We start from the raw sequence: 12041 nt of genomic DNA, 5'->3' as shown, positions 1-12041 counted from the left end.
ACTTTTCAGTGTGTTCATTACATAATCCGTCTGTAAAAAAAAAAAAAAAAAAAAAAAAAAAAGGCAACACAAGGGCTGAACTGACCACCGTGTCCTAATGTAACACATGCTCACTAACTATCAAAATCCCCAATCTCCCCCCTTTCTGTTTTTAGACACTAAGCCCTCTCTGCATCAATGGGGAGGCTCAGAGCCGATCCTACATTTCCTCCTCTTTTCATCTGCGGAGGCCTCAACTGACTCCTCTCTCCTTACTCTCCTCAATCACTGAGCAGATGCAGTGGATACATGAGTAAATATACCAGTAAAGCTGTAAAATACAGAGTTTAGTAAGAGAACTTCTTCAGACATGTTTTAAGAAGTATAAAAATCATAAACACATCATGAGACAATGGTTCCCTGGTTTTATTGTCTCTTTGTCGTTGTTTTGTCCCTTTTCATAATCGTCTCTTTGTGTGTCTTTCTAGCTGTTTGCATCTCTTTTTAGTTGTTTTTGTGTCTTTGTAGTTGTTTATTATTTGTCTTTGTAGTCATTCAGTGTCTCTTTGTAGTTTTTTTGTCGCTTTTTAGTTGTTTTATATGTCTTTATTGTAATTTTGTGTCTCTTTGTGGTTGTTTTTCTCCTTTTCACAGTTGATGTGAGTCTCTCTAAAGTTGTTTTGGTCTCTTTGTATTTGTTTCATCCGTCTTTGTAGTCATTTTATTTATATTTTTTGATGTTTTGGTCCTTTTCATAATCGTTGTGAGTGCTGTTTTGGTCTCTTTGTTGTCTTTTAACTTCTTTTTGTAGTTATTTTGGTATCTTTGTGGTATTTCTGTCGCTTTGTAGTTGTTTTTTATGTCTTTGTTGTAATTTTGTGTCTCTTTGTGGTTGTCTTGCTCCTTTTCACAGTTGTTGTGAGTCTCTTTCAGGTTGTTTGGGTCTCTTTGTAGTCTTTTTGTTTCCCTTTGTAGTTGTTTTGGACTTAGAAGTATTTTTGTGTCTCTTTGAATTTGTTGTATGTGTCATTTTAGTTATTTTTGTGTCATTTTGTGATTGGTTTCCTTCCTTCATAGTCACTGTGAGTCTCTTTGTTATATTTAGGGTCTCCTTATAATTGTTTTGTGAATCACAATTCATGTTTCATATGTTTTTTCTTCCAAAAAGCTACTACTGCCACTCTTTCTCAGTGAAAAATAAAGAATCTCTTACTATGTAATTAATTGTTGCTTCAGAAGTACACAAGTCTCCTACTTTGAGTTAATTCTCAGTGTGTGTGCATTGAGGTTTAATATGTACTAAGTCAATATATTTAGTCATTTCTTTTAAAGCACTTAGGCATAGTTTATTTCCCTTCAGCAAAATATTCTATTTTGTAATATTTAATAATTAAAATATATGTAAATAATAGCGACATCAACTGGTGGTACATTAAGCGTCTCTTACAAAATACTGCAATATTGTGTCTAAATATGTGTATGTTCATGGCCCTCTAGTGGTGACAGGTGGAGGCTATGCTCAAAGGAATCACCAATAAACAAGCAATTCAGTTAAAAAAATGTAGATTTGAGAAACTCTGCTCCAGAAAATCAGACATAGAGTGCTGAATAAATACAGTTAGTCACTTATTGTATCATTTTATTTCTCAAATGTTCTGTATACTGTCACAGTTTACAACACAGCTTTAAATTTAAATACACCGCAAAATAATTTCATTTAATACAAAATTAAATTTGAGAAATTATTAATAATAGTGTTATGGGCTAGTTTCTGTACTATAGCTCAGCAAAGCTTTCAGTCAAAAGTTCATATTTAATGAAAGAAAGACACATCTAGGCCCATGAAACACAAAGAACACTAACAATACAAAACTAAGTGACCTCTTAGACGTCATTGGTCCTTCTGGCTTTAATTTACTGAGCTGTGATGTCTTCACGTCTCATGAACTACGATGAATCCTGCTACTGTTCATGTTCTCTACCTCAAAACCTCTCAAAAAATGGGCGTTCAGCCACGAGGAAGCAGCTGTTTGACAACATAAAGAGATGCAGGTGTGTGTTGAAATATGTCATTAACCACTCACACAGTAAATAGATAGACACACACACACACACACACACACACATATTACAGAGGAGGATCCACTCAGACTGCATATACATTAAAGAGGTTATTTTCAAATTATTACTTTATTCAGCCAACACTGCAGCTAAACATCACACAATAACACATTTCTGTTTTCTTGTTTCTGTTTTCAGGAGATACAGCGGGGACATGTTCAATTACACAATGAATCCAGAACGACTACAGATCAAAACAGGGAAGAAAAAGCCACCATTGGTTACTGAGTTGATTGATGATGCAGTGTTTGAACAGCCATTATCAGATCTGAGCCAATAACGCTTGTAATCACATATAATAATACATATGATCAATACCATCCGGGTCAACCCGTCTGCATAACGACACTGTAAAGAAAGCTAACCTGAACTACGTCTTCTTTGTTGGAGGCCGTTTGCTGCATCAATAAATAATCAAGCAATAAATTAATCAATAAATAGTTACTCATGTTTGTAAGACTCTAATAAATTCAGTATATTTCAAGGTTTATCTGTGATTACTTCCACTATTTACATCAGCACGATATACTGAACACACACACTGCGTGCATGCAGGTCACAGACACACGCACACACTCCATCTTGCACTAACACACACACACATACATGAATACCGACAGTGACTTCTTTCCCACATCAGTTCTGTCAATGTTTTACAGGTCAACACTCACATCAACAGTAATTCTTCAGGATTTCCACAGAGACACTCTCTGCTTCTCAGACTTGTGCATTGGGAAAAAGAAGGATGTCTGGTCCAATAGATTTGATTCAAATGACGACATTTCACACATATTTTCTGTGCATTTCTGTTATTATATTATACTATGTTGCATCCCTTTAAACCATGGCTGTCATTGTATGTGGACGTGTGTAGATTGCAAAGGGGAGGCAAGTGTAAGCTGAGGAGCTGATGGGTTTAAGTAAAGGATCACACCAGTGGTTTTGCATGTTTTAGCCTTACTTTTTGTATAAACTGCTTATATACCATACACAGTTTATACTGCTTTCTACCTCCCAGGCTGCCTGTGATTTCAGACCACACATTTGTCAGTAAGTAATGCTATTATTAAATGGTGATTCATAGGAGCAGGGACTCTCATGATTAAATTAATCTTATAAATGAGTTTTCATTCTTGGTGCATTCAAGGACTTATTCTGACCTTTTAATGCAACAAATGGCCAAATGCTAGTCTGCCAATAGGAGTTCTCCTCACAGTCCCTGCCTACAAATACTGCAACACCATTTGATTTTATTGTAAGGCTGACAAAAATAATGACGGAAAACTCAATCTTCACGATGAGGGTAGCTAAGACCAACGACTGCCTGCAGGATACTTAGTAAAGCAATCTGATATCTTCAGAGGGCTAAAACATGCAAAGCTACCTGCTGTTGTCATTCAGTATGATACACGTATCTGGCAGGAAAATACTCCATGTCAAGCTGTCAGAACAGGAACGGATTGTTGGTTTTGTTAACTGCGTCACCCGACCCGTTGCCTGAGAGCAACTGTGGCTGGAAGGGGACTCCCCCCCCGGCCTGTGGAATGGATCCTCCCAAGTGAGCCACCCCTGCTTGGCAATTCCCTCCAAAGACACTGGACTGACCCATTCCTGTTCCCAACAAGACGGGGTCCGTCAAAGGAATCCCCACCAGGGATCCAGGCTGCACCATTCCTCCAAATGAGGGGTTCATGTGAAGTCCCATTTGTGGACTCCCTCCCATTGAAACGGATTGTACCATTCCAGTTCCTTCAGCTGTCTGAAGCATATTAAAGCCAGAATGATGAACACCTGTGGTCTGGGACGGTTGCTGAAATAAGGGAGTTGCACTGGAAGGACTAGGAGCTCCAAACGTGGGAGAAGGTGCACCGAAGGAGGGAGCAAGGGTGGAACCAAATGGACGGCGGTATGGGGTTGATGTTTCAGGAAGGGACGGCCCTGATCTGACCACGGGAGCAGATGTCATGCCCCTGGCTCTGAAAGCGCCTGGGAAATTAGTAGGAGTAACAGGAGGATGAAGGGATGAAGGGAAGGAGGGGAGGAGGGGAGGGGTACGCAGTTTGAAGTATTCCAGCAAAGAGAAAATACACCAGAGCAGAGAGAGAGGGGTGAGAAGAGTTAAATATCTGCTGGTAAATATACACTAGTTTCTATACTAAGCTCCAATAGGTCACTAATGCTCACATACAGAACAACAGCTATACACTATACAGCAGGAACACAGGGGGTTGGTTTGGCAAAACACATGATCACAATAAGCTTTTCCATACAAACCTACTGATAAATATATATATTTGTCAATAATTCTGTCTCCACCCCCCTCCCTCCCTCTCTCTCTCTCTCTCTGGACTGAACAGTAGTAGAACACATGTGAATCATCATCACCAGCGAATTACTGATTTTTTTAGTACGTCGGTGATTTTCCAGTCTTTGAAGTTGATCATGCATCCATTTGAATCAAGCGCACCACAAATAATCCCTCACCAAGCGTTTGTCAAAAATGGTTTTCGTCACCCAGAGTGAAGCATTGTGTCCGTCCTTACCGATGGCTTGTGTCTGGGCGACGGGCGTGTTGGCGTGGGGGCGTTGTTTGGGTTTGGGATTAGAGGAAAATAGATCGTCCAAGTCGACGAGCGACGCCCCCGCAGAGCCCAGGAACGAAGCAGTCTTTCTACACGCCTTCTCCTCCTGCTCTCCTGCAATACAATAAAGGTCCAATTCTACACTAAAAGGTGTTTTCTTTTGGGGACAGGTCAGGGAGGAAAGAAAGAGCAAAGCGGAAGAGAGGTTAAATTGATTATGCTTGTTAGCCAGCTGCAGACCGATGGGAAGATGGGGGTGAAAATGGAGAAAAATGGAAGAAAAACTGTAACATAGACACAGATCTAGGCACAGAAACAGTTAAAGTGTTAGAGTCACCATTCTCAGCCAAGCACCAGATGGCATAGTCTTCTATGGATTAAAAACAAGCATAAATGTTTTGCAAACTATGCAGAAGAAAGATTTAGTTGATTTAATCAGAGGGGAGCATTTTATTGCTGAGTACTAAGCTGACAGTGAGGTTTTATTCTCATGAATAATGGATGGATCACAGAAATAAGAGTTTAAAGGGTGATTTACCTGTCCCATTGCTAGATGCCTTGCTCGGCGCACCCCAAGGATCACTTTTTTTAGATGAGCCGTCGCCAAAGGGGTCACTAGATGGGGAGGAGCCTAAGGGTGGAGCAGGTGAACCCCACGCATCATCTGTGCTAACTGGAGCTGCAGCTGAACAGGGAAAATAGAGCAGAACGGTTAAAAACAGTAACATACATATAAGATAAATATGTCAGTGTAATGGCTTCATTATTTCTGTGATAAGATATTCTAGACATTAGGTTTATTTTTAATCTTTTCAAAGAGCGTTGAATCGTATCACACAGCCTTGTTCAGCAACTGGAACTGGCCCAGGTGTCATCATGGGACCCAATTAAGGAACTTTGGTCTTGGAAAAAAAAAGAAGGTTTTAATGGGGGGGACGATTGTAACACCCGTCTCTGAACGGTCTCTGGAGTCAGATACAAATTGCGTCCTTGATCTTTCCCCAGCTGTTCACTGACTCCTGGTAGATGACTTTGAGCCCCTTCCCAGTCGTTGTGACTGGTTTGATATTTACAGATGTCTGCTTACGTTCCTCAATCCCTTACTCAGGGTTCTTGCCATTTCGCCAATAAAGTGTTTACCACAGTTGTTGCAAGTGATGATTAATGGTTTGTGGTAGGTATTGCCTCATGCTGGAAATTACAACAACCCAACCACATACTAAAATCCCACTGGGATGATTCGGGTGGAACAGGGGGTTAGATCTTGCACAATATATGACCAGTTATTGTAATGTGATCGAAGGTCTGATGACACCTGAGAAAGTTCCATTTGCTAAAGAAGGGTTTTGGAGGCGAGCTCTGAAAAAAAATACTTAGTCAACCTGAAGTTTCGAAGCATCTATTTGTTAGTTTCTTACCTGGAGCTCCCCATGGGTCGTTGTCCAGTTTGGATGCATCTCCAAATGCATCAGTATTATCAAGAGGTGAGAAGGTGCTTGTCCCGTCCCCCCAGGGATCTCCGCCTTTTGTTTCCTCTTGAGCAGATGGCGCCCCCCAGGGATCCGACCCGTCAGCGGGTGGAGAGCTGGCAGGGGCACCCCATGCATCTGCACTGCCTTGAGGCGAGCTCACTAGAGGGGCATTGAAGGGATCAGAGGCATCATCTTTTGGTGGACTGGATGGCACCGTGAATGGGACCTCTTTAGGGGGTGTTATTGGTGCAAAGAAAGGATCCTCTTTGGGTGAAGTTGTTGCAGCAGCAAAGGGGTCCTCTTTAGGGGGTGTTATTGGTGCAAAGAAAGGATCCTCTTTGGGTGAAGTTGTTGCAGCAGCAAAGGGGTCCTCTTTTATGGGTTTGGATGGTGCAGAGAAAGGATACTCTTTGGGGGGTGTTGTTGCAGCAGCAGCAGCAGCAAAGGGATCATCTTTGGTGGGTTTGGATGGTGCAGAGAAAGGATCCTCTTTGGGGGGTGTTGTTGCAGCAGTAAAGGGATCTTCTTTAGATGATACTGGTGCTGCAAATGGGTCTTCTTTAGGGGGTGTTGATGCTGGTGCAGTAAAGGGATCATCTATTGGGGTACTGAATGGGTCATCTTTTAAGGCATTAAAAGGATCATCTATTGGAGCATTAAATGGATCATCTTTTGGAGCATTAAATGGATCATCTTTTAGGGAGTTGAATGGATCATCTTTTGGAGCGGTGAATGGATCATCTTTTAGGGAGTTGAATGGATCATCTTTTGGGGAGTTGAATGGATCATCTTTTGGGGAGTTGAATGGATCATCTTTTGGGGAGTTGAATGGATCATCTTTTGGGGAGTTGAATGGATCATCTTTTGGGGCGTTGAATGGATCATTGTTAGACGAAGTGAAAGGATCTGGTTTCTCTTTCGGAGCAGTAAATGGATCTTCCTTGTCTTTTGGTGCGTTGAACGGGTCATCTTTTGGTGCTGCAAAAGGATCTTCTCCATTCTTCGGCGCAGAAAATGAATCGGCGTCAGTTTTTGGCGCTGAAAATGGATCCTCATTGGTTTTAGCTGGAGCCCCCCATAGATCTGTGGCTTCTTTAGGTTCTTTGGGGTCTACCCATGCATCTGGTTTCCCCTTCTCCTCCTGCTCCTCCTCTGCTGCTTTCTCCCCTCCCCAAGCACCTCCTTTACCATCAATGCCTTTGCCGGCATCCTCCCATTTCAGCTCGTCTTCACTCATCTTGGCCTAGGGTATTACAATTAGAGAGGTAAACACAAGCACCTACACATGGCTTCATTAGTGGTGTAACTAAACCGGTCTTGTTAAGACATGAGATCTAACTGATATGAGCTCTGCACTTGCTTTACACTTACCCTCCTCTCCATTTCTTTCTTCTCGGCCTCCTGTTTTAGACGCTCCTCTTTGCGGGCAGCGAACGAAGCAGTCAAGTCGGCCACTGACGGTATGTTGTCCAAGGATGGAAGCCCTGCGGCCCCGTCAACGTAGCATGGCTTGTAGTTGGGATCCTTGACGGCGTCCGTAGATGAGGCTTGTTAGAAGGAATGGAAGAGAGATTGAATAAGAGACGCAGATAAAAAATGAAATGAATTCAAATAATTGGCATTTAGCAGTGATAGTTTAGGACAGACGGGCTCACCAGCAGCACTTTTTGACGTCTTCTCTCTGGTCTTGAGAGCAAAGTCTCTCTCCTCCTTTAGTTTATCATCGTCCTCCATAAGAATAAGGACAACTTTGGCCTTCTCTCTCACATTTCCACCCTGGGAAAAGATATGCTTAAATTAGAATTTGATATACTCTGACCTCCTGTCTAAGCTTGAAAAAACAAACCCCAAATGTCAAAAGTTTTGTAAGCTTGAGAGTGTCAAGCATTGTCTTCCGTAGAATTTTTGGACTCTTTGGATTATTACAAATGCTTGGGACACAAAATGTTGTATTCTTTAATTGTTAACTTGGCCTAGAGGTTAAAAGGAGTATGATGATATGAATATCATAGTGCCAATAATGGATAACCTTAATGTACAGCATGCAACCTTTAAATGGATACTAAAAGTATCACCTGATCCTTGCCATCCTTTTCCACAAAGCGATACTCTGTGAGAGCTTTGACGATGTAGATGCTGTCTTTCATTTTCAGAAGCACACGATCGTCACCGGTCTTCAGCAGGTACTCCAGCAGTGTCAGGGACTGGTTTGAAAAAGAAAAGCATGACAATAAACACATTCATATGAAACGACATCTGTACAATCTAAGAGCTTTTTTTGGTTTTACATATAATTGTGGAATTCATAAGACAGGAAAATATAAACAATATACAAAAGCCTCAAAACATGCAATGCTTGTAGTGGACACTGGTGCAACTCATGTGCCAATACAAAGTCACAAGACTCTTAAAGTCACGATGGTCTGTCATGTTACTGAGTTGGGTGATGCCAGTAACTTAATAGCAGATATGTGGTGCAGTTTACACCTTTACTAAAGACCAGATAAATAAATCATGTCATGTGAGGGCACATCGAGTGCCTTCACTGAATGTCAATACATTTCAGTAGAGCTACAAGGGTAAAAATCTGCCGAGCTGGTAAACAATGCAATGTTAAGAATTTAAGTTTTAGTTTCACTACAGATCTATAGGTCCCTCTAAAGCAGAATACTCTGTGAAGACATACTAAGATTCAATTCTAAATTTTATATAAAATGCTAAGTAAAGATTATGACTTTGGGGTGTAATATGGTGAGTCTTATGGTATGTTGTAGGTTGTGAATGTTACCATATAAAACATGCACGTTTTCAAATCTAGACAACATGTTTGTAAAAATATATTCTAAATACTATCTGCTTGTCCTTATTCTAAAACTTCAGATAGCTTATTAGGGTATCCAATTTAACATATTTCCATTATGTCTTATGATTGTTCTTATATACTGAATTTAAACAGTTTTGTGAATATATTGAAACTGAAAAGTAAATTAAATCAATTATTGTCTGAGACCAGAGAAATGTTGATCAAGTTTCAAAAGAAGAGCTACAGATGAATCTTTGGGTGACCTCATTAGCCTCAGATATTGTTATCACTAACTCATCCATATGAGACATTGCAAAAAGGTCTGGTGCTACAGGTGCGTTTGTTTTTTGAAAATGTCCATTTTCTATTAAAAAGGCTGAAAACTTAAAATTGACATAACATCCACAATTATGACAGTTTTAAAGGGTATTTAAACCAAAGTTGTGTTACAAAATACACCTATTTTGTATTGTTATTGATACCTTGTGGATGTGTCTCCAGTTCTTGTCATCTTTCAGTCGCTTCCAGAGCATCGTCATGATCTCATTGCAGGCCACAACATTGTAGGTCAGGTCGGAGAGGTCAGCCATCTGAGTACTGGATGGGCCCCATGGGTCATTAGATGTGGCCTCTCTCACCTGCAGAAGAAGCAAAGAAAGAAATGTCAGGAAATATATAAGATGGCGGCAGTCCAAATGTCAGAGATGCCAGCTTGTGAAAAAAAATATAGCAAGTCATCCTTGCCATCACCTCACTTATTTATGCAAAAGAAATGATAAGAAATCTGTTCTGGCAGGTTATTACAGATCATGTTTTATCATATCAGCATATTTGCAGTAAGGATATCCCCATATGTCCCTGGTTCCTAAAACCTGAAGGTCAGGATATAAGAGAATGGCTCACTGGGATTTACGAGAACTGTAAGAGTTTAAATATGTGGCTTGTTTTAGTGATCTTGCACCTATAACCTTCAACTCAACTGAACCTTTGATAGGCCCAACCTTTCAAACTCATGTTGTGCCGACAACAAATGTTCCAGGTATGTAAATGCAACAGATATGTTGACTAACTGTGTGTTCAAATGTCATCTTGTAGGTGTGCTAGTGGCCTACAGATGTTCTCTCTCTTCTTAAGGTAACTGCTAAGTATCTAATAACAGCAAAATTGCTTCAGAATCCTTTTGAAATAAAAAGTATCTTGAACTAGACTTAAAGAATAGAACGTATATGCCTTCCACTTAGCACTTATTGTATTCGTATTAGTCTGTTGCACTTATTGTATTCCTATTAGTCTGTTGCACTTATTGTATTCGTAGTAGTTTGTTCCACTTATTGTATTCCTATTAGTTTGTTGCACTTATTGTATTCATATTAGTTTGTTTCTGTACTTTTGCTCTGGTTTATGCTCTTAGATGCTTGTTTAAGAAAGGAGATGCACTTATGACTTCTGGTGACTAGTAGTTCTCTTGAATACCTATGTTGAATACACTTATTGTAAGTCGCTTTGGATAAAAGCGTCTGCTAAATGACTGTAACGTAATAATGTAATGTATATTCTTTCATGCTAAAGGGAACTTTACCTTGACCTCAGCCTCAGAGTAGTTCTGGACCAGGTTCTTCAGCTGCCGGCGGAGCATAGAGGACGTCATGGTGTCTGGTGTGGAGGTGGGAAATCAAACCACCGCGATCTGATCCAGAAAAAAAACTTGTCAGCACAGAGAGGAAGGATCCACACACGATCACATACAAACCAGCATACCTTTTACAAAGCCTGTGCGGTCAAAGGTTTATATATGCTGCTTCAGTGCCGGCTCAGTGAGTGTGCATCCTCCTGACTGTCAGAAACCAGATCCTACAGCTGCAGGAAAGAAACAAAAAAGAGCTGATGCATTGGGTTTTGCAGTGACTGACAAATGCAAGCTTACAATTATTATGAATGCATGAATGCAAAGCTCTGTGCATGCACCTAGATCCTCATCTAGGTTAGCTATCTGGCTAATCTGCATGCTAGTTAGCTGCAAAGCATCTTAAGGGCTGTTTTTTTAGCTAAAATAAGCAAAATGCATGCATTAATATTGCACCAGGATGATGCATGGTCCCTGTCTGCTGGACGTCGACGTGCTTGCATGCATTGTATCTGTGAGGTTTGCTTTCAGGACCTCGGAGAGCGACTGAAGACGGGCTGAAGCTGGCACGTAGTTATGAAAGCCAGGCTGCAGAAGGCTTAACTATCAGCCTCCAGGGATCAAATTACACGGCTGTTATTCGAGAAATAGTTAATGCATTAAGTTAAACACACATCTACCACTCGCACTGCCTGATTTCATGGATTAAAAATGCGTATTTGCAGCAAAAACAACAGACTAACCCTGAGCAGATCTGCAGGAGACGACACGACGACTGGTTTCCGCTTCCGCAATCTGCAGCAGCTAGGCCACGCCCCCTCACAGTATGTTTATTTATTTTATTTATCAATTAACGCTAAATATACATTTCTGACTACCAGTTTAGCTTCTTTTGTAATGAAACTGAAAAATAAATTATGATAAATTTATTTGGTTTTTCCTATCAAATTACAATATCAAGACACACACATCTCTGATGCATTCTGGTGAGTGGGTATGTTCTAACTGACGGACATTATTTAGTTTTTTTTATTTTATTTCTCAATTAAATATACATTTCTGACCCCCAGTGTTGCTTCTATTACAATGAAACTGAAAAATAAATTATGATAAATTTATTTATTTATTCCACATTTCTGATGCATTTTGGTGAGTGTTTCTGACCGTTAGGACACACACACACACACACACACACACACACAAACCCACACACATTATTTATTTTTTTATTTTATTTCTCAATTAAATATACATTTCTGACCCCCCAGTGTTGCTTCTATTATAATGAAACTGAAAAATAAATTATGATAAATTAATTTATGTTTTCCTATCAAATTACAATATCAAGACACACACATCTCTGATGCATTCTGGTTAGTGGGTATGTCACACACACACACACACACACACACACACACACACACACACACACACACACACACACACACACACACACACAC

General features: G+C 40.3%; 1 protein-coding gene across 2 annotated transcripts; it reads right to left on the bottom strand.

Annotated features, from left to right (window-relative positions):
* Positions 1–1651: 1651 nt before the first annotated feature.
* LOC129096842 (epsin-1-like) lies at positions 1652–11385 on the bottom strand. 2 transcript variants are annotated; one of them, XM_054605519.1, is made up of 11 exons: positions 11325–11385; positions 10716–10814; positions 10537–10644; positions 9440–9595; positions 8230–8358; positions 7810–7930; positions 7526–7701; positions 6101–7397; positions 5221–5367; positions 4644–4796; positions 1652–4086 (listed from the first exon to the last, which is right to left on the bottom strand). In XM_054605519.1, exons 3-11 carry the CDS (start codon positions 10603–10605, stop codon positions 3545–3547), a joined length of 2790 nt encoding a protein of 929 aa, XP_054461494.1. In that variant the 5' UTR covers positions 10606–10644; positions 10716–10814; positions 11325–11385; the 3' UTR covers positions 1652–3544. The 2 variants fall into 2 exon arrangements, with proteins under 2 accessions (XP_054461494.1, XP_054461495.1); XM_054605520.1 differs by lacking the exon at positions 11325–11385 and adding an exon at positions 11116–11249.
* Positions 11386–12041: the final 656 nt, after the last annotated feature.

The sequence above is a fragment of the Anoplopoma fimbria genome, chromosome 10, assembly GCF_027596085.1.
Source record: "Anoplopoma fimbria isolate UVic2021 breed Golden Eagle Sablefish chromosome 10, Afim_UVic_2022, whole genome shotgun sequence".
Taxonomy (NCBI): domain Eukaryota; kingdom Metazoa; phylum Chordata; class Actinopteri; order Perciformes; family Anoplopomatidae; genus Anoplopoma; species Anoplopoma fimbria.
Note: the sequence above shows the minus strand (reverse complement) of the source record. Positions and strands in the feature narration are given on the sequence as shown.